At 40.3% G+C, this 26,506-nt stretch overlaps 1 protein-coding gene across 1 annotated transcript; it reads left to right on the top strand.

The window, feature by feature from the left end:
• On the top strand, nt 1-26,506 carry LOC139479070 (pancreatic triacylglycerol lipase-like). The gene is made up of 11 exons (XM_071261820.1): nt 1-109; nt 6,102-6,367; nt 6,905-7,051; nt 14,355-14,463; nt 14,820-14,936; nt 15,416-15,535; nt 18,262-18,377; nt 20,063-20,195; nt 22,419-22,542; nt 23,203-23,403; nt 26,344-26,506. Exons 1-11 carry the CDS (start codon nt 7-9, stop codon nt 26,417-26,419), a joined length of 1,512 nt encoding a protein of 503 aa, XP_071117921.1. The 5' UTR covers nt 1-6; the 3' UTR covers nt 26,420-26,506.

Below are 26,506 nucleotides of genomic sequence, written 5' to 3'. Positions count from 1 at the left end.
GCAAGAATGACATGTCTGTTTCGTGACTATAAGGAAGGCATGGAGTCACTTGTGCTAGGCATTTTCATCGCCTGCGTTAGCCTACAGCTGTCAGAGGGGCTACACAAACGTGAGCTAATTACAGGAGACATCTGTCTCTCGTTGAAGTTTCGTATGCTGATAACTTTTTAATGATTGAAACTTACTGCAGGGGACACGGGTCTCGTTTAAACTGAAAGCAACAATATGTCAAAGATGGACGGTGTGATGTGATCTCAGCCTGCCAAACGAGACTCCCCTCGTTCACATTTAAACCTTTACTTTAAGACAGGTTTTACGCCGTCTCATATCTGACATATAGCTGAGTGCAGCGTTAAACACCTTCTAAACATAAATAGGCAGGTTTTGCAATTCGCTCCTTCTTGGAGCGGGATTTTGTTCATGGATGTTAAAGTTCCTATGTCCAGACTAGGTCCGGACATGTTAATTTGCGCCATGTGTGAAATTGAGACACTATTTGTGTTTCTTTTTAGTAATTAACTAATAGATTGATAACAACTACATGTATGGTGTTGAATGACTAAAATCAAACCTGATCGTACTGACAGTTTGTCTGAGCCTCAATATCGTGTGCTGTAAATGTTTTTATGTACAGCTGAAACTCGTTAAAGGACAACTTGTCTCTCACTAAAGTCACACCAACAACTCGTCATGCAGATGATAAGGGCAGAGGATAAGAGTACTATTCCTTTTACTAAATGAAAATGAAAAACCTCATACACAGTTATGACTCTTAGTACCATGGGGGACATTGTCATGGAGTATATTTTGATATCAAATATATCAACACAAGTTGATAAATGTTTAAACGGCTTGACGAGTTCGACATATCCGGGGTCATTCTATTATCTTCCAAAATCATTCGACCTATTTACTAAAATTTCTAAACAGTAATAATGACGACGCCTCTAAAGTCATAATATTTATTTAGATGTGACACGAGCGTATGGCATATCTTTATGCTTTTATTTGGCGTTATATATATTCTCTGCAACAACAATGAAATTAATCCATCTGTTATAGTTACTACTCCAAAATTTTGTAACAACGATAAACGTATATATCTGTAAAACACCTCACACATAGGTAACAACACTATAACTGATACATCAATTACAAAACTGTTTTTGACAACAACCATATATACACCTGTAACACCGTTTTAGGAATTCATCTGTGAAATAAATGGGTTTTGCCACACTGTAAATAACCCATCCTGTAAAAACAATGTGAAATATGGCTAGTTTTTATCTATATTTATGACAAGGTGTGGCGATTAAAAATGATTTCCCCAACGTGCATTGAAAACACGTTAATTTTATTACTGCGATTACACCAACACCAGGGCCAAACTAAAAGAGACAGGAACGACAGCTTGAATCACTGTGGTAAGAGACTCAAAGTTGAGGAACTCGACCAGCCAGAAGTGAAGACCAAACGAAAAGTCTAAATGATGGTGCAAGTTATGTCAACTTTTGTAAAAACATAAGCGAGAATGCAGAAAATGTAGACAGCCTATGCATATTCTTTGGCGTTGACGTTTTATATTTATATGGGCTAATTACAAATACCTGTAGATGTTCTCCATGAATGCTACCGGTGTGTCATCTAGTCTCGACTAATGAGACCAAAGACCAAAAAAAACCAGGCCGAGGGGTCCTATACATGTGGCTTTTGGAGTTGCGTCCCTTATACGTAACAGGATCTGCTGGTTATGCGTTCGAATCCATCTTTCTTCCGGGTTATGGTCTGTAAGCAAAGTGTCTGTGTTCATTGTGTCCACCGAGGTGATAAACGTGTGCGTCCAATGTAGCTTTTCTCCTTTTTTTCATTATTTTGCTGACAGTGCATTAACGTTCCATGTTCTATTCAATTTTGATATTTCTACGTGTGTAGAAGTATCATATTTGAAAGATGTCATCGTCAATTTTATAACCTTGCATGTCATCCCAAAGTTGATATTGTTTAACCAGTCCTCATATGCCTTCAGGCTGAAAAAAGCTATATATATTATGGAAGCAAAAAATGGATCGCGTGTGGAGTGACCAGAAACATTTCATATAGTGATCACATTAAGTGATCACCAGGAAATTATCCAGGTTAATATATCCAGACTTACTGCATTCGCTAAAGAAGCATGCAAACATCATGCTAGCAACATCTTTATTTTTTTTGGTCACCCATGCATTGCTATAGGAATGATGATAACTGTGAACGACGTCATCATGGAAAGACAAGACACGTCAGTAGCGCTCGAATTGCAGACATGAAAACTAGGGTTACATGCTTCAAAGGGTTACTAGAGGTCTAGACAAATCAATTAAAGTGATTTGAAGGTTATGGAACCGTTGATGTGAAATTGTTGAAAGGTCGTAAACATGTGGACGTACAAAAGACAGATCATTTAAGACTAACAGCTTGAAAGGGTATATCCAGACCAATACGAAATACAGGCTTAGGTTTAGGTCATCACAAAGAGGTGGTCACAAACCCTTGAAAGCAACAGGCCTAAAAAGTTGTCGGCTATTGATTGGCATCACGATATGACTGCTAATCACAGATGTTTCAGGAAGGCGTGGACACGACGTCATAACGTCAGGCAGCTGTATCATTGACGTTACAACATGTTCAGCGACGAATTGAGGTCAATTATCGATTTAATGATGGCAAGAGTCGTGTTTGGAAACGTGCCCATGAGCGCTACCTGCAGAGCACTATATCACAGCAAGACCAACATTATGGTGGAAAGAGTAATTAAAATAAATAAATCCAAAATGTACAGAAACCTCCCGGAGGTTATGAAAGACGGTAAATATGTAACGTCAACGCAAGAGATTAACCAACCGCGATTATTTGCCGAAACAGATTCCAGTGGGCGTAAAAGGCAAAATAGTGGTGCACGTTTAAGGGACGGATGACAAAAAGACCGTCTTAATAATTGACTCATAGAGGTTCGGAATCGTAATGAGGCTTTGCTGCCAGGCGTGGTTCCATTAATGCGTATGATTGGCCAACGTTAAGACCAAGATAACACCCGCCAATGCACAACTCGTGTATCCATGGGTCATTTAAGTAATAAGAACATTCGGGTACTGCTTGGAACAACTCATTGCAGCTTTGCTTCCGATTCCATGGGGAATCACACCTCGAAACGTGTGAGCAGTTGTCTGCTTCTATGGGAGTGATCAGTTTTCACATTCACTACCCATGGTGGGTGAGTGAGTTGGATTTAACGCCGCTTTTAACAATATTCCTGTTATATCACAGCGTGTCAGCTTAATGTGGAAGGAAAGCCTGAAGTGATGCAGGTCTCCGACGTTTACCACTTCGGTGAAACCCACGAGCACGGGTATGGTGCTGACAAACCTTGAAACAATCGGGGCGAACCGGGATTCGAACCCACAATCATAGGTTTCCGGCGAGCCCAAGGGACGCAACTCTGCACAGCGAATCGCGGCGGCTTAAACGACTGGGCCACCCGTGCTCCCGATGGCATGATGTTACATAGCCGTTAAATACAGGCCTGCTTATTTCCCATTCAAATAATGCGATCCCCTATTGTGTCACATCAGAACAAATGCCTATCTCGCTATTCATCATGTTTAACATTAAACCTCCAGGTCATGTTACAATAATGATGAAGTAGGCATCGATTTTCCAAGTAATACAGTCAGAACAGTCGTAACACGCACTTGATAGCTTAATACTAGGTATGACAGGAAGAATGTTGCTAAATAAAAAGTATTTAAATACCTGACCAGAAAGTGATATGATAAGAATCCGACTGTACGATGTTATATTTACGACTTTAAGATATTTATAGTACATACCCTAACTCCAGAACAACAGGTGTGTTTCTGCTTGATATGTCTGTGATTATGGCCAACCTAGTCTAGATAAATGTTGTCACATGTTAGAGTCACGGCGTCTTCACAAGAAACCGATCCCAATAAAACGTTTAATGGTGGTCAAAAACAAACAAAATGTCGATAGTGTACGAGTATTGATAATATAGATGACATGTTTCTACTGCTAATGTTTTGGCACGCTGCAGGGATTTGTGAATACCCATAAATATGCTTGATAAATATCACCGATCAAACATGCATTACTCTGGGGGACGCAGGCAGACAAAATTATTCTCTGTCATGAATCTAACTCGTTACGAACAGACTAAACTAAATAAAAAGGATAATCATATTGTAAGCAACACAAAAAGTGAGAAAATACCAAGCAATTAGTCTGCAGTGATGGGCAAGGTGGGCAAGTGATTGTCCTGTTCCTCCCCTCCGTGTTTGCATGAGACAAACGCAGCTGTATTTGTTCTGGAAATGAGGAGAGCTGAAGTTGTTGCAAGCCTCGGTGTCGATGTCCCTGAAGAGGTCGCTTCTTCCAGCATTACTTAGGCGTAGTATCTGGCTGTATTTGCTAAAAAACAATTTTAAAAGCACGCTGCCTAACGGATAAGTATCGATGCTCTGCTGAAAGGAGATTTCTATTTTTTCATACTCACACATTTCTTTAATAATTAGTCAGTTTCTTATCAATCAGGGATGATTTAGCCGTGTAAAGGGGCACGTTACCTCTATCGATTGTGGACGTTCAACAGTAACATCCGTTGAAGGAGATCAAATGGTCGAAAACTAAAATATGTTGTAATATTGATTACAATCTAACTGCGATTACCAATATAAATCACTCGAGCAGTCAGAGCACAAGGCTAAGTGGGGGTTTAACACTACTGTATGGTTCATGAATAATCTTCAATAGGAACTAATGCTAAATGACCTCATGCAATAAGCCGAACCCCGCCATCTTCCCCACCATTGTAGGGGAGATTATTTACACGTTACAGAACGCTTTGTGCAAAGTTTACAGTCGAATTGGATTGAATGGACCTGTTTCATTTTTCCGTAATTATATCAACTTTGCAGATTTTAGCCCTAGTGAAGAATGATTTGATGTCGGTTTTTGAAATGCGGCTTTTATCTCGGCATCGATTTAGTGGAGTCACGACCAACGTTTTATCTCATATTTTTGTGATGTTCGGTCATTACGCAACGTACTCTTGATCTCACACCATCCATTTTAAGCTGTCGCCCATTAGAAATAAACAGGCGCGTTGTAGAGTAATGTAACCACGCCATTTATTTCAATTTCCCGGGCCTTCATTGTAACATTGGAAAACCGACTCTTTACCATCTACAAAAGATATTGTTAGTGCCAAAGTTGAGGTGTAGGCTCGAATGCATGCAAATGAAGGTTTTATGGTATTGGGTACACGTTTTGTGTGGTAGTGTTTAGTGAGTGAGTGAGTGAGTGAGTGAGACAAAATGTGTGTCCGTTCAATATGTGAAGAAAGCAAATATCGGATGCAGACAAACCAAAGATAGTAATTGGGGCAATGCTGAGTTCGAACCAACATTCAGGACATGCCGATGAAAGAGAAACACAACAGCTGTGTGTGATTGATGAGCTTTGAACGTTGTGTGTGATTGAGGTTTAAAGGCTGTGTGTGTGGTTGTGGTTTAAAGGCTGTGTGTGGTTGTGGTTTAAAAGGCTGTGTGTATTGGGGTTTAAACTTAAGGCTTATCTGATTGTGATTGAAATGCTAGGTGCGGAGGTGGTGTATATGCTGTGTGTGGTTATGGTTGAAAGGCTGTTGTGATTGAGATTTAAAGAAAGAATGCCGTGGTCATTTAAAGGATGTGTGTGATTGAGGTTTAAAGGCCGCGTGTGGTTGTGGTGGTGGTTAAAGGCTATGTGTGGTTGTGGTTTAAAGGCCGCGTGTGGTTGTGGTGGTGGTTAAAGGCTATGTGTGGTTGTGGTTTAAAGGCCGCGTGTGGTTGTGGTGGTGGTTAAAGGCTATGTGTGGTTGTGGTTTAAAGGCCGCGTGTGGTTGTGGTGGTGGTTAAAGGCTATGTGTGGTTGTGATTTAAAGGCCGTGTGTGATTGTGGTTTAAAAAGTTTAAAATTACTTATGTTGGTATCGAAATCATGACTCTTACACTCCATTTAAACCTATTATACAGCTCTGTGTACACATCATAATTTCATTCTAGGTTCCTCTGTTTGCTACGACCATCTGGGATGTTTCGCAACCGACCCGCCATTTTTTAGCCTTCATCGTCCGTTGAACTTCCTTCCCGAGTCCCCCGACCACATCAATGTCCAGTTCATGCTGTACACCAAACACAATCCACAGAAAGAACAAATTGTTACCATCAACGACTCGGCCTCTGTCACCTCATCGAACTTTGACCCTGCAAAGCCCACCAAGATCGCCATACACGGCTACTTTGACAATGGTCAAAAAGCATGGCTTCACGTTAGTGGCTCATTTGTTTGTTTCGCTGTTTGCTGGTCCTCCGCAGTTTCCATTCATTCAGTTTATCAACCTATTGATGCAGTATTCAACATAACATACGTTTTTCCCTCTTTGCAAAAAGTGAGTGTATGAGTTAAAATTTAACGTCGCATCGGCATTATTTCAGCCATATAGCGACGAGTGCAAAAAGTATGATACGTTCGAGACAAATAACATGTGGGGCTCTGCATGCAATCAACAGTTCTGGTAGTTGCATAATCAGACTAAGTAATCAAACATGATTTGTATTTTTCATAAATTTATTTTCTTTGTGACGCACGCCTCGTGGCGAAACGCCTTAAGGATGACTTCAGTTCGTGTCGACTGTCATCATTGTCGAGGGACATTACTACATTGCAAACAGAGATGTTTATTAACATTGATTTTAGGTGTCGCTCCAGAAGAAATGCAATTTCTTGTGCGGTGTATAGTTTCCTGCAGTGTCGGCCCGGTGGCACCTGAAAAATGATAACGAGCATTGTGCGTGTTGTTCTCCAGGAAGTCAAGGACGAGTACCTCAAGACTCACGATGTCAATGTGTTCATTGTCGACTGGGGCGGTGGTTCTAAGACGTTGTACACCCAGGCCACAGCAAACACCAGAGTGGTCGGGGCAATTGTGGCTCAGTTCATCACCCACCTCAAAGTGAGTACGATTCTCCCCCATACCCGGCACATTGTCAACCATTGGCGGGCCAGTGATGAAACACCTTCCTCCAACCTCGCAGAGATTCATATACTCCCCCTTCCTTTATCAGACCCTACGCTACGGGGTACTTGCTCGCTTCCTAACCTACCTCCAAGTAAATAAGATCCCTACCTCATGTCCATGTCATTATTTTGGGGGCCCGATATCTCATTATCTCCCTCAAAGTGAGTAAGATCCTTCTCAACATCCGAAGAGCTGTACTGGGATTTGATGGGGCACCAATATGTCATTATCCACCTCAATGTGATTACGACGCTCCCTGAACGACCCTCCTACAACCAGTATCCTGCTGGACGGGTATTCTCGTATCTCAGTTCCTTGTCTACCCCAAAGTGATCAACACCCTGCCCCACAACAAGCTCACAATCAACACAAGGCGAGATTGGGCGCTCAAAGTGAGAAACATACAGCTCCACAACAAGCCCACAATCAACACAAGGCGAGATTTGGGGCTCAAAGTGAGAAACACCCTGCCCCACAACAAGCTCACAATCAACACAAGGCGAGATTGGGCACTAAAAGTGAGTAACACCCTGCTCCACAACAAGCCCACAATCAACACCAGGCGGGATTGGGCGCTCAAAGTGAGAAACACCCAGTCCCACACCTAGCTCACCATTAACACAAGGCGAGATTTGGCGCTCAAAGTGAGTAACACCCTGTCCCACAACAAGCTAGCAATCAATACAAGGCGAGATTGGGCGCTCAAAGTGAGTAACACCCTGTCCCACAACAAGCTAGCAATCAATACAAGGCGAGATTGGGCGCTCAAAGTGAGTAACACCCTGTCCCACAACAAGCTAGCCATCAACACCAGGCGGGATTGGGCGCTCAACGTGAGTAACACCCTGCCCCACACCTAGCTCACCATTAACACAAGGCGAGATTGGGCGCTCAAAGTAACACCCTGTCCCACAACAAGCTAGCAATCAATACAAGGCGGGATTGGGCGCTCAAAGTGAGTAACACCCTGCCCCACAACAAGCTCACAATCAACACCAGGCGAGATTGGGCGCTCAAAGTAACACCCTGCCCCACACCTAGCTCACCATTAACACAAGACGAGATTGGGCGCTCAAAGTAACACCCTGCCCCACAACAAACTCACAATTAACACAAGGCGAGATGGGGCGCTCATTGTGTCTGCGACCTTCCCCCACACCAAGCTCAAAACTAGGCGACGTCGGGCGATCAAAGCAATTAACGCGCTGCCTCACATCCAGCAGACAGTCAATACAAGGCGGAATAGCCTCTCAAAATGAGTGACAAATTCCCCTAGCTCACAATCAAAAAGTGAGTTACTTCGATAGACAATAGGCAGTAGGGGCGGTTAAGCTATGATCATCAACTATGCCAAACGCCCTTCCCAACAACCAGCCGAGGCAACATGAACCCCTACAAGCCAGGAGACCAACTACAAACAATCAACTCAACTATTTCCAACTTTTCTAGCGCCAACCACCTTGGTCGTGGCCAACTTCAACTCAACTAGCAGTCTATCTTCAAGTTGATGATAACCCTTTACCTACTTCCAAGTTGTCTCATCGAATATTTACACCCTGATTTAACCATTAGTTACAGTTTAGTAGGAGCAAAAATAGCCCAATACATTCTACAGCAAGCGAATGAATTTCTTTGTTTAGGTAATTTATTACCTTTTAAAGTTTAGAAGGTTTTAGATTTATCGACCCTATCCTATAAAGGTGCACTTATCATGTCACGTTCACATTCTGCAACGTGATTTCATGATGTACCTGAAAGTGTGTGTTGTCACTGAAACTCATCAAGACGAAACACTCCAGTTATAGATACCTCAGAGTGACTCCCCTATAACTCTTGGAGCGTTTTCTGTTTATAATTTCCGTCACTATTCATCACAACCTTTTATCTGGGTTTATGGAAGGTGTTTGCAGTCTGTTACACAGCGGTTCCCCACATACAGTACAGCAATAACGTTGAATCAATATCCATTATAGAAGGCAAAAGCTAAAAGACTAGTCTCAGGTAACTTGTAAATGTTTCTTTTTTACGTCATTGTTGTTTTAACGGTCACTTTTAGCCATGTGAATCTGTCAAATGGAACGCATGATTAAGCTTTAAACCTATCCACTGAAGGTTTCGGCGACACGTGTTGAAGGGAAGGTGACATGAACCTAATAGAACTATCTTTTTTTTTTTCTTTTTTTTTTGTGTGTGTGTGTTTGGATTTTTGTAAAGTTAATTACAAAATGTCTGCTCGCCTGACATGCTTGATGTCCTAAAATATGGTGTGCTACAAAAGAACCCAACATTATTCGGCACCATTCAAAGACAAATAGTGTACCTGTCTGTCCCCGTGATAATATACATTCAATCGTTCCGCATCTGTATACAACTAACGACAATGATCGCTCAATATTTTAAAGGCAGCGAATGTCTTGGACCACAAGGACCCGTGTTTGCCACGTGGTTTTCTAATCACTCGTTAACTTGGAGAAAAAACAAAATAGGATCACGAAGCTCTGCTCCATTTGCTTAACAAATCACCCGTGAAGATGCTTGCCGAAAAAGGCGACAATGCTTGTAAGAGGAGATTAACGGGATCAAGTGGTCAGTCTCACTGACTTGGTTGATGAATGTCATCGAATCCCAGTTGCGTAGATTGATGCTCAATCACTGGATTGTCTTGTCCAGACTCGATTATTTATAGACCGTCGTCATATAGCTAGAATTTTGCTGAGTGCGGCGTTAAACAACAAACAAACACACAAAGCCCAATAAGTGCCAGTTTTTACTCATATTAAACCACCATCGGGGTACATAAGGACAAATAGAATATTCCAATATACAACATGTAAAGCAATATGACAATGTATTATTTGAGTTTCATATTAAGCTTAGATAAGTTCTTAATCGTTAAGGTGTTGTTGTATAAGTACAATTGACTGTATTTTGCAAGGTTAGACAGTGTACAGAAATAACCATTTAAGAATGATTTACGTTCGCATAACGTTTGGGCATTTATTAAAAATACTGTTTGCTCCGCCCCATGTGTAGTTTACTATAATATAGTTTTGCCCTAAACCTCAGACGAATGCACGAGGATGCTTGCGTCGACTGATCAATGCTATTACTTTTCCAAGATGCCGAATTTAAGAATAGCATTGTGTTTTGGGTTTAAATGCAAATTTGCACTAAGCGGGAGTGTTCCACCAAAATGCAAATCGCCTGCACCCTTCCGTTGAAATACGTTTTAAACATCATCAAACACCCCTAACATAGGTATTTTAGGATTCAATAAGTCATTTTTTATCTGTTCAGTGTGAGATCCTCGAAATTCCCATGCAGCACTACGTATGATTTAAAGTTTAGTTTTTATTTACGCTACGGATTTGTACAAAAGTTTGCACATCGGATTTTCGATCAATACCTCAATGAACAGAACAATATACCCAATAACCCTTATAATAATTAAATTCGACAACGAAAACATGTGTTATCTACAAAAGTTTAATCAAAACAACCAAAGTAATAAAAAATGACAAGATTCATGAACATTCTTCCAGGAGTAGGAATACACAATGTGGCGTGTCATGAATCAGTTTAATTCATGCACATAACTTGACACGCCCAGACCGCCTCCGTGGTCTAGTGGTAGAGCGTCCGCCCGGACAGCGGAAGGTCCGGGATTCGATCCACGGCCGCGTTATACTAAAAGACGGTAAAAGATGGTACTTGTTGTTACCCTGTCTGGCGCTCAGCATTAAGGGGCTAAAACAAGGACTGGTCGGCTCGGAGTCAGTATACTGTGTCTGAGTGGGGTTTTCATGTTAAACTGCGGCATGGTATCTCAGTGGGCTAGCACTATAAATCGGCATCAGTCCAGTCTAGTACAAGCAGCCACACAAACACACACACGTACATGCACGTCACTATATAAGTGCAATAATCTTGGACGCGACGTTAAACCCAATTTCACCTCACCTCACCTCACCTTGACACACCCACAAAGTCTGTAGCCAATCAACAGAGAGTAGGATCAAAACACAGTCAAACGGACCTGTCAATCAAGGCAAGAAGCAAGAAGAACTGAAACAGTCGAACTGTATCGAACGAGAACAAATATGTCCGGGAGAAGGCGTCTGTTTCAAATGATATGGTCAAATAATAACCAGGGGAGCGAATAAAACCAGGGGAGCGAGTCTGCACGTTTGCTGTTTCATAACTTTTCGGCTTTCGGCCTCGAAAGATGATTTGGACTATGATTATGCACGAATTTCGCTAAAAGGCCCTGAGCAGAAAGGGAATTCCCTCGACGGTTATTGCTATAATTGGAATTCCCCGATATTCCGTAGTAGTAAAAGTAGTCTTTTGAGGGCGTGGCTTAATTTTTTACATTAATTTTTATGTGTGTATATTATCAATGCCGACAACCTTGCAGTGGGAGGGCGAATGTTGTGTAACGCCACAGCTTGCAACAGTACAGCCAAATAAAGACAAGATAGCATTGCTGCCCTATCACACATTGCGTTATTTTTTATATTCTTGGGTTTCTTTTCATTTCTAGGTACCGTAAGTATCATTATAATTCTTGGTATTGTTGGTACTCTGGTTATCGTGTGTAGTTTTAATTCATTTATTTTTTGGAGGATGTGGTGAACGTCTACCATCCGCGCCACGTTCTGCTGTTGTCAACACACTCTCTCATCGTGTGTCTGTCATCACACGATATGTATATGCGATGCAATAATACACTGATACCAGTGTGTTTCTTGGTCATATGTCTTTAAACAATAGCTTCATCCTTTCATGCAGCAGTCATTATGGTAGTTCGGAAGCGCTCAACATGAAAATATAGCGTGATCTGGGGCAATCTGTTATAACACCATGTGCCCTAAGGAATCATGGCTTTCGTGCAAGGGTCTACTTTTTACAAAGCCAGAATGGTCACGTTTTCTGTGGTCGAGACTCGTTATTGTAATTGTCTTAGGTCACGATTAATGTGATCTACGCTGATTTTATGATTGAGCCGATTTGTTGCTTTGTCGTCACATCCAGTCTGACTCAAACCGGAATAAGAAATTAATATTGTGCAACAGAAAGTTTACAGAAAACACCGGTCGCTATATATCCACTTATAACGAACTGACGGATATAACGAACTTACTTTTTTGCCCCGACTATTTGCTGTAGTTATGCTGTATATATGCATATAACGAACTACGGCTACAACGAACTAAAATTAGTGGTCCCTTTGAGTTCGTTATAACCGTAGTTTACTGTAAAGCGTAAAGCCAAAAACCTGTATTGTTACAAAGCAGCATTTAACCTAACTCACTCAACCCTTGATCCCTTGTGATCATCAGAAGGCGTTAGCCAACAACTGTCCACAATGAGTAGTTTACAAATGAGTAGTACAAATGAGTAGTAGAATAACTGAAGAAACAACGTTGTACGTCGAATGTATAAACGGAATAATATCATTACAACTGCGACCAAAGAACATATTTTGAAAGTACATGGAACATTCTATCATAACTATGACAGAAACCGAAAATGTAATCTGTCACATTTCTGACATAATAAATCATTTTGAAGTGGTTCTTTAAAAAATATTGTCTGAAGGACGAATTTAAAGAGATAAACATGTTATTCTATTCGACAGAGATTTGTTGTACCTTTTTTCATTTTCGCTTGCAGTAAGCTGTAATTGTCGATGGGACCTGATATGACTGGTAATTTGTTATCAAGCGCGTATGTCTGAAGTTAGAATAAAATATAACACATCCATGCAGAAAACGATACAAGACTTTTAGATGAAATGCTGTAATAGAACTAAATTCGAGTCGCTGTTGAGAATATTAGTCTAGACGTGAATTATATGCTATCTGATGTCTCCTGGTAAACTGGGAACCCGTTATCTAATATAGACTATTTCCATTGCACCAACTGACGTGTCAACGATGGAAGTAGCTAGTATGCAATTCAGACACAATATGCACTTGTTCACTTTTGTTTGTGAAGATGAAATAATTTCTAACGTCTCAAAATTGATATGAGTGACACATAGTGATCTCCAGAAAGTAGTCAATAAAGATGTAAGTCAATGTAAGCAAAGTCACATATTCCGGAGATTGTCACGTCTTCGCGCGATCGCTTGGAAGACTTCACGATGACGAATTGACTAATGTGTCGTGACATTGAGGGAAGGCTGTGAGATTCTCAAGGGTTCGGTACTTATAATGCGACATTTATTCAACTTTAAAAACTCGTAATGGTGACCTTTGATTGTACTTAAACCATATGTCAATAGTCGTAAGAAAAATAGTAAATTGCCCTTCAGAAGTGAAAGGATTCCTTCTAGAAAGAGAGAGTGCACTTCTGGAACATCGGGGGTCCTTTCCACCATATGCGAAACTATTTTCGAATTTGATCAGTCAACTAAAGGTTCAATATTCCGTATCACACACTTGCGGAGAGCCATTGTTTTATGGTGTTTGCATTTGGAGGGTGGTGTGTCACTTTCTTTCCTAAGTGTTTTTGGTTTGTTGTTTTAACCCCGTACTCAGCAATATTCCAGCTATATGCCGGCGGTCTGTAAATAATCGAGTCTGGACCAGACAACCCAGTGATTGACAGCATAAACATCGGTCCACGCAATTGGGATACGATGACATGTATCAACCAAGTCAGCGACTCTGACTATCCGATCCCGTTAGTCGCCTCTTACGACAAGCATAGTCGCCATTTAAGGCAAGTATGGTTTGCTGAAGACCTATTCTACCTCGGATCTTCACGGGCATGAACGCTTGAACCTCCAGACCTCCCCACCACCCTTAGTCGGCAACAGGTGCTGTCTATTCATATCATCATATGTCAAGTGAATGGGTAAAGTTCAGTGACATGTCTGGAGATGTTTATTCATATCATTTGTTTATTTCGGACGAAAGTGTATTTCAATGATTGAAGTATAACAAAAACTACACTCCCAAACTTCCTTGACTCGCACACCAAATTTTATGACGTTTCATAGTGCATATATTTTAATGAACTTTTGATTCTTTGTTTTGTTTTGTAGGCCAGGAAAAGCTTGGCAGGGCTCTGTTTTCCTGACTCTCACACATATTATGTATATATTTGTACAATCTGCTCCTTGTCCTGTCGAACTGCTTGTGTGATACTAGCCAGATTGTTCCAACGCCACATCTCTCTACTAATTGTGTCCTGTGAGTTGGTTTTGTAACCATGGCATGTGTTACAGACTGTAGGTCACGCCAAGCCTGAAGACTTTCATCTGATTGGGCACAGTTTGGGAGCTCATGCAGCTGGTTATGCAGGGGAGAGAATCCAGTACGTTGGAAGAATCACGGGTAACGTTTATAATTTTTTTTATAATAAATGATATTATAGTAATAGTGGTAGGTTAATACACGACCAATTTAACCCTTTTTTAAAAACTTGAATGTAAAATATAAGTTCAGCGAACGATGAATTAATTAATGCAACCATGAACTGGTGTAAATAAATATCTCCCAAACAGCCCTCACATCATTTCTAAATACATGGTCGATAGCAACAACATGTCATGATGTCATCTAATCATGCAAAACTACAAGGCAAAATGGTAGCGGAATAACCTAGAGGTTACGTGCTCTCACGTTTTGCTGAAACACCTGTCAATTTCTCATATATATCTCACAATTTATGAAACGATTCTTTTACCAAGGTCTGGACCCAGCAGAACCTTACTTCCAGGGCACTGATGTCAAAGTGAGGCTCGACCCGACCGACGCCATGTTTGTTGACATCATACACACCAATGGAGAATCCCTTCTTAAACTAGGTATATACTACTGCAATGGTAACCAACCGTGCTAGGAATGAACTAATAATAGCCAAAATGAGTGACTGAGTGAATTTGGTTTTACGCCGCTTTGAACAGTATCCCAGTTATATCCCGGCGTGTCAGCTTAATGTGGGAAGTGATGCCCCTTTGGTGAAACCCACAAGCTCGAGAACCGTGCCGCCAAACATAGACACATAATCGAGGAGAACTAAGCTTCGAATCCATGATCATGTTTCTGGCGTGCCCAAGGGATGCAACTCTGCACCAGTGCCTTTGAAAACTGGGCTACCTGTACCCCCAATAGCTGCGATGACCAGTGATGTCATAATTTGTTCGACAACGTACTTCGACACTTCCGCAGCTAGGAACGTAAACACAGTGTGGGGGAATTTGTGATGCCATGTTTTCTTTTGTTGTGATTCACGGAGAAGCCACACAGATTTGTTTAATGTCAAAGAAAATTGCCTCACTCCCAGGTCTAGGGATGAAGCAACCGTGCGGTCACGTGGATTATTACCCTAATGGCGGACTAACACAACCCGGATGTGACGCGAAGAACGCCGTGTCAAATATAAAGATCGAGGGACTTCAAGGCGGTGAGATTATGGTCATGCGTATAGGGCCTTAGAATGGAATGATGTGATAATCACAGAGACACCACGACAAAGAAACCAAACAGTAATTAAGAATGCTACGAAAATATGCCCGATAGATCTAGAAATACCAGGTTGGCATTTAAACTATATTCTTTCGGAGACCAATATTTATGGACCGACCATTTACTGCTCTGGGTCGGGGATGTTGGCTGGAGGTAGAAAAATGAGTCAACAAGTCACTCTGTCAGTATAAATGAATACCATCTGAAAAAATGAAATAAAAACGAAGTTCGTTTTTCTTAATGATAACAAATCTCTGATAAAAGCAGAATTCATAGTAACGAATCCCACAATATCATCAGCATGTGTTTATGAATCACTTTCAAATAGCGATGATACCATGTGTTCGCGAAAAGGAAAGTGCATTCTGTCCCACCAGTGGCACCCGTCACAAACGCCTGGAATTCAAGTCAAGTGTTCACCTGAATACACATATGGTACAAGTCAAAATAGAGAATGTCATCAGACATATTTGTTTGCACCTGATGCATCAACTTTTGAAATGTCGTCCACACATGACATACACTTCTTTTCCTCTGATTCTGCAACACATTTTTCCCATGGCATTCAACAGCCAATATATTACTTGTTACATCTTTTTATTTGAAGTAAAACAATAGGTAACAAATGTTATATTTGGGATAACACTTTCTTTTTGAAGTACAGATTCTCGTACTTTTTTTGGTTGAGTCCCATCCGGAATTCGAACCCACACAACCTCACTTTGTGTGCTGGCGACTAGCTGCCTCACTATGGTGGTGTGGGGGTCGAAGGCCAGACGGGACTCAACCCCAAAATGTACGAGAATATGTACTTTACAGAAGGTAAGATTTTATCCCAAATATAACATTTGCTATATTTGACCACATTCTTTATGGCATTGTGTGTTCATAAAACCGTAGGATAAATTAAATTGTTAACCAATTACATAAATACCCCGGGTATTTTTGCAGCAACTGCAAACTTTATCATTTTCAAACTGGCAAACTTATACATGTTTAGTTGAAGGCATTACAAGTTGAAGTAAATGGTAACACAAAATATGCGCTGACATACTGCTGACTGTTAAAACTCTATGCCTACAAAATTTCATCATACTTAACTAACTTTATGTCGGTTCAAACCTATCAACTTCTTTGAGATACGGTGATGAGAATTTTACAAAAAGAGAAACAGCAAGTCCATGTAATATTTGAGAGAAAACTGTTTACGTTTGTGGTCACAATGTCTGAGTGATAATATGGCACAATTGATGTGCCATGAGTATTCGGAAATGAACACGACATACAAAGTGTGTCATCAGAACATTCCAAAGGTCGTTTGTCAATTTAAAAGAAGATGAAATAATTTCTAACGTCTCAAAATTGATATGAGTGACATATAGTGATCTCCAGAAAGTAGTCAATAAAGATGTAAGTCAAATGTAAGCAAAGTCACATATTCCGGAAATTGTCACGTCTTCGCGCGATCGCTTGGAAGACTTCACGATGACGAATTGACTAATGTGTCATGACATTGAGGGAAGGTTGTGAGATTCTCAAGGGTTCGGTACTTATACTGCCACATTTATTCAACTTTAAAAACTCGTAATGGTGACCTTTGATTGTACTTAAACCATATGTCAATAGTCGTAAGAAAAATAGTAAATTGCCCTTCAGAAGTGAAAGGATTCCTTCTAGAAAGAGAGAGTGCACTTCTGGAACATCGTGGGTCCTTTCCACCTTATGCGAAACTATTTTCGAATTTGAGTCAACTAAAGGTTCAATATTCCGTATCACACACTCGCGGAGGGGCATTGTTTGACGGTGTGTGTATTTGGAGGGTGGTGTGTCACTTTCTTTCCTAAGTGTTTTTGGTTTGTTGTTTTACGCCGCAATACTCCAGCTATATGCCGGCGGTCTGTAAATAATCGAGTGTTGGCCAGACAATCCAGTGATTGATATCATGAGCACCGGTCCACGCAATTGGGATACGATGACGTGCATCAACCAAGTCAGCGAGACTGACCACCCGATCCCGTTAGTCGCCTCTTACGACAAGCATGGGTTGCTGAAGACCTATTCTATAGGGCATTATGAATTTGAACGTCCACCCTGTGATCTAATGGCATGGCACCATAACATTTCATGTTGAATGAAACATCACATATTTTGTATATCTTTATTTGAAAGTACTATATTTTAGACTGTAGATACAAAAAGGTGAAACTTTCATCGCGAATAATATGTAGGATTGGACATAATCCTTTTAGAAGCACTTGAGTAAGGTGCATTCGTATGTGTGAAATACAGTAAACTACGGTTATAACGAACTCAAAGGGACAACTAATTTTAGTTCGTTATAACCGTAGTTCGGTATAAGCATATTTACAGCAAATTTAGGGACAAAAAAGTAAGTTCGTTATATCCGTAGTTTACTGTAGTACATCAAGTGGCGAATGAATTGGCAAGTGTATACATGTACCTGCTATGAAATCTTTTGCTTGGACACCCGTGCCAATTACATTACGAAATAAGTAGTAAGAGAAAGCTTTGCCATTCATGGACTAATAGGATAACGCTGATTTAATTGATTTAATTAGTTAGACAAAGACTTATTGAAACGGATGCTGATGACATCACACTGTCTCTAACATTGTACCAAACTGGTGTTACATCGTTTTTCAGGCGTCAAAACCTTTTTTGACTGCAGCCATAAACGCTCACATGCGCTCTTTACGGAATCCATCAACAGCAGATGCCCATTTGAAGCCTACAAGTGTAACAGTTACGAAGATTTCAATGTGAGTTATAAAGTCAACGTACACTAATAGAAAAACCAGGTTGAACTGGTTGGAACATGCCACTTCAGTGTTACGCAGGAGTTTTTATAATTGGATATCTATCACAGATTAGTGAGTGAGTGAGTGAGTGAACGAGTATGGTTTTACGCCGCTTTTAGCAATATTCCAGCAATGTCACGGCGGGGGACACCAGAAATGGGCTTCACACTTTGTACCCATGTCGGGAATCGAACCCGGGTCTTCAGCGTGAAGAGCGAACGCTTTAACCACTGGGCTACCCGACAGCCCCTATCACAGATTATATAAGATGGCTACACGAAAAATCGCAAGGAACAATGATGAACGAAGCGTGGTTTATTTCACGATAAAACATTGTTCTATCATGACGTCACTTCTGTGGAGATTCGAATATGCGCTCGCAACTTGATGACGTCATATATTGGTCGACGTTATTTTCATTCGTCCCCACTCGCCCCTTTCCGTAACCTGCAAGAAGACTCGTCCCCCTATCGATGAAGCTTATGTGCGAATATTCGACAAACCAATCAGAATGCAAGCATGATTTCAAGTTCTTCGTCAAAGAATCCCTCAGAAATAATTTTTGATTTTACATATGTCTTGCATTTTAAAATACACCCAAGACACAGTTAAATGTGTTCAATCATACTGTATAATTCCGCATGTCCAGGTGTGCTTTAAATTGCATCTGAAATATATATAATATATTGGGAAATATCTGTGAACCATTACGCAACGAGTATGCCCATTTGCGCTAAGACAGAACCCGGTCGCAAAAATGGCCATGAGAGGGGCACGAGTCGCTATTCGGCTTGTCCCGGAATAACACGAGTAGGTCACGAATGCGTTATTTTGAGAGGGAAGTGTCCAGTAAGTTGTTGCCCATAAATGTCGCTGGGCAAAGCAGAAATGGTACAGATAATCGACGTGAGGATTGCTAGTATATGCGGGAAATACCAATACCAAACCTATCTGTTCATAAAATGGATTTGTCCGACATTGCGAGGTCGGATTCTAATGAGGGAGTCATCATTATTAAAATGCGGGTAAAATTTTAAAGCTTTTACACTTTATCATCATCCATAAAGAGGCTGTACATGTTTTCTCATATAAGAAATAATCGACTCGTGGTCGTTGTTTATCGTGCAATAAAACACTGCATAGAGAATAAACCACTCGGGTCTTGGCTCCTCATGGTTTATTCCCCCAGCAGTGATTTATTTACGATAAACCAACGACCATGAGTCGTTTTTTCAGTCTAACGGTGTCGGTGTCGGTGTCACGGGATAACGGTGTCACATACCTTCTTCATGCCCTATTTTCACTATGTACAGATTAACAACGGATGATATTACCGCTGTCGTTGAAAGAAACATTAGAAAACTATCAACCAATATGTTAAATTTAATTCAAAGGCTTCGCCGGAATAATACCTCATATCAAGTCAAATTCGAGCAAAAACGTTAACAGCGCAGCAGCATGAAAAATACATTGAAAAACATGTAGTGCAAATTGTCATGATGTTTTCTACTGGGATTAATGTGTAGATTGTGTTTCATCGTTGAATGTGTGCTTCAAGAACAGTCGTTTGGAGCCTTTGTGAAACACAACAAAAACATCAGCATTTGTCAAATGATTGTAAAAAAGCCGATCTAGTTTCATTTTAGGCTGGCAAATGTATTCCATGCAGCGGAGGCGGATGTGGTTATATGGGTTACCATGGTGACCGTGTTAAGCCAAACAACAAACAAACGCTGGTGAAGTATTTCTTGAAGACTGGTTCGACTGCGCCCTATTGTCGTAAGTAAGGTCGTATATACACAAGCAGACAATACTTACAATCGGTTTCATGAAGGGATCATTTAATATTAATCATACTTATCAGTGTCAGGTAAAGTATGACACAGTCATGTACATGACTCCTATACTTACGGACATCAGATGTCAGACAGACAGACATGTTTATTCAGTAAAAGGCCAATGGCCCAAATTACAGACATGTGATCATGACATTTACAGGGCACAGAATTTATGATTAATTATTTTGTGAGCATAATATAAGAATTTACAAACTAGAAATAATGTTTGCTCATTATAATTACTAAGAATATTTATTACTTGAGAATTACTGTAATGAGTAGGCATAGGAAGATTAACAAGGTATTTTTGTCTTAGGGCAGAATATAAATTACAATTAAAGAGTACATGGAATTCATCCTCAATGACATTAACTCCCTTACTACCACAATAGTTACAGAATCTGAGTGAACGGTCTGTTTTACTATATCTGCCAGTTTCTAAAGCTATTTTAAGATTTGAACATCTGAATTTAGTTAAAACACATCAGATGTGTGAAGAATAATAACATGTATAATATACTTTATTTTGGTAGACCAGTAGCGTTATTGAGTCGACAACTAATTCATTTTTCACCAAACGTCAGATCTAACCAGGGCCCACTTGCACAAAGCGATCTTAGCCCTAAGATTACCATAACTCCCATACTTAGGTAGGCTTACGATAGTCTTAGCGCTAGGGCTCGGACGAGTCCAAATTTACTACCCGGGTACCCGAACCCCTATTACCCGACCCACTGCAGGTCTCAAGAGTTGGGAACAAAATGTCTGATTGGTGATTGTTTTACCGCAGCCCTGGCTAAAACTATTTAGATACATGTATCAAACAGTCAGATCATGCGTTCACTGAAGTTGACTGAAGCTTTATCATTACTCAAAGGTATACACGTCAAAAGGAATTTGTTCATCGTTAGAAGGAAATGCGAACGTTAGCGGTTTGTAGTGTTACCACTGGGCTATAGTAGGTTTTTGTCATTAAACAATATATCACGTTACTAACCCTGGGTCCCGGCGGGTAGTCCAGAGGGTACTCTGGTCCTACTCAGGACCCACCCGACCCGAGTACCCGAGTAACCCTACCAGCTCTACTCAGCGCTAAGATCGCTTCGTGCAAGTGGGCCCTGCACTCTCAGCTCAACACACACGCCAACCATTACTTTGGTTGGAAATATGAGTCGGCTAGACACTTACGTGGATGTAAATAACAACGCTTAAAGCTGGACACAATGCAAGTGTACCGCACTGCAGGTGACATTCAAAGATCGCAATCAATATCTGCTAAAGACAACAGGGATACCTGAATATATGTATTCATCAGCGTCATGATTAAGGTTACAATCCATTTCGCAATAGCTTAAATCACGTTTGATAAATCTCGGCATGTGTCATGCTTTACCACACATCTTTATAGATAATGTTCTGTGATCAGGTTTCACATCAAGGTTTCACTTGTAGATTCAGGTGTAGATATTGTCATACATAACCAGCTACATATACTCCTACATCGGTTTACCCTAAACCACCCGTTTAAATAACATTATTTGTATACTGTGTCATCCTTATGCCTTTAACCTAACCAATTAATGGTCTTGTCATGCCAAACCGCCAACGTCAAGACTCATGAAACGGGAGGGGATGAGAATAGATGTACAAACTAATTTGTTAAAAAACCCATGTATATTTATTTTGCCTCAAACTTAAAAAATGTTCACTAGCCCTCTGTGTGTCATGATCATGAAACGAATGTGTTGTAATTTCCTTTTTGCTCCTACAGAGACAAAATGTACGTGTTTATGTATATATACTTGTATGAGTGTCCGGTTATCTTTATACGTTGTCCGCCTCCGTGGTCTAGTGGTAGAGCGTCCGCCATCAGAACGTCATAACCAAAAGATGTTAAAAGATGGTACTTGTTGTTACCATGTCTGGCGCTCGACATTAAGGGCTAAAACAAGGAGTCAGTATACCGTGTCTGAGTGGGGCATTCACGTGAAACCATGCCACACATGGTAACTCAGTGTGCTTACACTGTAAATCGGTATCAGTCCGGACTAGTACAAGCAGCCACAGACACACACGTGCATGCACGTCGCTATATAAGTGCAATAATCTTGGACGCGACGTTAGACTCCATTTCACCTCACCTATCTGTATACGTACTTTACAGGGTTCCACTACCAGCTGCAGATTACACTGGGTGCGCCACACGGGTCACGTAAGGAGAGGGGCGATGTATATGCTACACTTACCGGCAGCAAAGGACACACCGAGGAGATACAGCTCACTGACGAGTAAACTTCCCTTGTCAATTCGTTATCATACAGATTAACTCAAAGTTTATTTGGAATAATAGGAATTAGGACATAACACATATAAGAACCGACTTTGAGACCGAACGTTTGATTCTGGTGGGTGGGGTTGATTGTTTGGGGCTTGATATAAATCCACATTTTTCTACCAAAGATTTACCTTTCATAACGAGACCGCCTCCGTGGTCTAGTGGCAAATTGTCCGCCGGAGATCGAAAGGTCCGGGGTTCGATCCCCGGCCGTGTCATACCAAACGACGTTAAAAGGTGGTTTCTGTTGTTACCCTGTCTTGGGCTCGGCATTAAACGGGCAAAACAAGGACTGCAGCATGGTATCTCAGTGGGCTAGCACTATAACTCGACATCAGTTCTGACTAGTACAAGCAGCCAAACACAAACGTGCAATATAAAAGTGCAATAATCTCGCAGGCGACGTTAAACCCAATCTCATCTCACCTCACCTTACATACCACAATTAGTCCATGTTTAATTATATCAACATCATTGCATATATAATACGATTTTAAGTATGTGAGCAAACTACATAGTTCGTCACACTGAAGCAGATGGTTCTATGTGCTTCTTGAAAGGCAATATACTTTTTCTCTCTTTATTTTAAAAAGCTTCTCTGTCGACTTTTCAGCCATATAGATCTGACACCAGGCAAATCCTATACTTATGTTGTGACATCAACGAAAGAGATTGGTCAGCTGACAAAGTTTACAATCCGGTGGGAGGAGAATGCTCACTGGTACAAACCTTTAGACTGGAACCCGCTTAATCTGCGTCATCCTACTCTATTTATATCCAAGGTGAAGGTCGTAGAGGGGGAGAACACACAACAGTAAGTAATACATTGAGGTTATCACGCTAGTGTGTTTGGGGATGGTAATTATCCTGTATTAGGAATAAACAATGTATTTAGCGAGCCTTGATAACCTCTTTGTCATATAATGTCATTTTTTCAGTTCTGTGCTCGAAAAATCTCTTCATATCTCTCACAAACATTCCCTAAACATTGCAAGTTTTCCTGGAATGTGAGCATTAATATATATTACGTCAAAAGGAAAGTGACGTGTCCGTCGGACAGTGACAACAATCAATATAGTTCCAACTGACACCTGTTTCTCATACAGCGGCGTAACTACATATAGGCAAAACAATTACCTACACAAATTGTTTCTACTTACCTTTCGCGGCAATCCATCGGTCTGTCCGCTAGAGTAACTGCCCTAGTCTATGAGACGTCACATTTGTGTTAAAGTTTGCCTATCCTGTCATAACGTTACGGAGTGTAGTCAGATGTACACACAGCGACACAATGAAACCAGGTAACAAAACGGATATCGTTTTTATCCGTTGGCTTTATCCAACCGAGAAATCCACTCATTATATGATAAAACCATTTATCACTGTTTGCAAGGAATAGAACTGCCAATCAACCAAACATCCCTCCATTCATCCAGGCAGCAAGCAATCTATAAGGAAACAGGTTTTTGTAATTTATGATGTCCATGATGTCCATACACACTGATCAATCCACACGTACCCAAAGCCTTATGAGAACAAAACGATCTATTTGGCCGCTCATGTCCTTATGCCAAGAGAAATATTAATGTTATTACAAGTCTTGGTATATATTCTGTCATATGGATTCATTGCCATAATTATAAACTACACTTCTAAAGGCAAACTTTCATCCAACTTCATACCGCCTAACTGAATTTACGGTTAAATCTCAGTGATCACAACGCTGATTGTCTTGTTATGACAATTATAAATGGGTTTTGATCCACGATAATTTAAATGTGAACAACACCCCGAGATACTTCTATTTAGGAAACATCTGAATCGGGCATCCATTGTAATAGCACTTGTCTCAGCTTCTCTTTAAACACCACGGTTTTAGTTTTATCATTGTGCACGGTCATTTATTACAAATATCACTCAGAAACCAATATTTTGTTATAACATGAAGACAGTGTCGGTTCCATTAAACACATCATCAGCCCCAAACAAAGTAAAAAATAGTTTTTTTCCAATAGTTCACCTCAAAAGATTCCTCTGCACTCAGAATTTTCCTGTCAAGATATTCATTGAAATTACAATCAAATAATATTGGGCTTCACATTTGCTTCACAACTGAAGTAATCACTTACACTATTGCACGTGGTCACACGTTAACGTCTTTCCCCCTAATCCATGTTCCTTTAGTACAAGAAAGTGCTGTTCCGTCAAGCTGTTTGAAAAAATCTATAATTTCTACATACATTCTTCCTTTTCGCTTCGCAAAATACTTCTAAATAACTGGCTATAGGATAAATATGTTATTTGTGGTCAAATTTCCTCTACTGTGACATGGAAATGCGTGTTCTTCGTGAAATTTGCTGCCCGTTTCTGCCCATTAATTGTTTCTTCAATATCTTTGTGAAACGTTTTCCATTAACATCTAGAAGACTAATACCTCCGTAATTGTTTGGATGAACTCTTCCGTCACTGAAAATGCAAACTGCATATGGAATAATCATATCATCACATCATTCATCAATATCATTGATATTCTGGTCCTTTAGATAATTTTACCTCTTTCGCGGAAACCTGGTGTCATCACTGATTTTCAGTGAACCATTCATATAAATACCACCATTTTGCCTTTAATGCCCAATGGAAACTGTTGCAAGAGATAATCAACATCGGTTATTCTCTGGCTTTGGTGTGTCATATTTTCAAATCTTTCAAAATCTTCATCTATAATGTCTTGTGTGCTGTTAACTTATATTTCGTGGAAATCCTGTACCCATCTCTTTTAGTTAATGTTCTGTCAAAATATCTTCCATATGTCTTTAAGAGAATAGTCACTTGCACATTTGTCATTTTCTTTCTGATTTTGGGTACCATCTTTTTCATGTGACAAACACTTATAAATCTGTTTCCTTGCTTTGAGGTAGAATTGTAAGTCAGATTACTGTTGCTATCCTTGAACTTGTGGTAAATGATACTCTCGTCAGTATTCTTTATTATTCCATTGATGTAAGATACACGTACAGATGCCTGGTTTCCGTGATACCAATTTGACATGACAGTTTTTCGATGGCAGCATTCATGGTTGTAAACTGCTTTGGTGCGATGGGATATGTCAGTTCCGATGGCCTTCAAACACATATTTATGTCATGTTTGTTTGTTTGTAGTTTAACGCCGCACTCAGCAATATTCCTGCTATATGACGAATAATCGTCTGTGAATAATCGAGTTTAGACCAGACAATCCAGTGATTGACATAATGAGCATCGATCAGCGCAATTGGGATCGATGACATGCATAAACTAAGTCAGCGAGCCTGACCACCCAATACCGTTAGATGCCTTTTATGGCAAGCATGGGTTGCTGAAGATCATGAACTCTTATGCAAGAAAGAAATGAAATGTTCGAAACTATTTTATATATTACCTATGTGAATTGCGCTGTAGACCTTTGGTCGAATGATGATGATGTTATCATGTTTTTCCTCTTTAGCGAACTGCCCGATTGCATGGAAGACCTTGGGTTTTATTTATGAGTTAAAATATATGCTACTAGTTTCTTATTATGTTAACAAGTGACAGCATTTGTTCATACCCCTACACTATGATATGTAACTATTTTGTTTAGTTTTCATTTATATTCATGTATCTGTCTTATATAATGTATCTTCAATACTGCAGGAAATATAGACAATTTTTCTATCTATCTATCTGTCTACCATGACGTGGTCACTGAGTCCATCACGTTATTTTATCATTGCAGATTTCAGTTTTGTGGCTCTAACGTTGCAGTGGAGAGCAAGACTCCCAAACAGCTGTCAGCGTCAAGCACCTGCTGATGAACTAGTGAGACTGCTTAATACCTATTACTCCATCAAATACTAAATTTAAATGTTATGTGATATGTACCTTTACTAATTTGTTTT

The sequence above is a fragment of the Haliotis cracherodii genome, unplaced genomic scaffold (genome assembly GCF_022045235.1).
Source record: "Haliotis cracherodii isolate W230 unplaced genomic scaffold, xgHalCrac1.p SCAF_4, whole genome shotgun sequence".
Lineage (NCBI taxonomy): Eukaryota > Metazoa > Mollusca > Gastropoda > Lepetellida > Haliotidae > Haliotis > Haliotis cracherodii.
The sequence above is the reverse complement of the archived record's forward strand: the minus strand, read 5'-3'. Positions and strand labels throughout refer to the sequence as shown.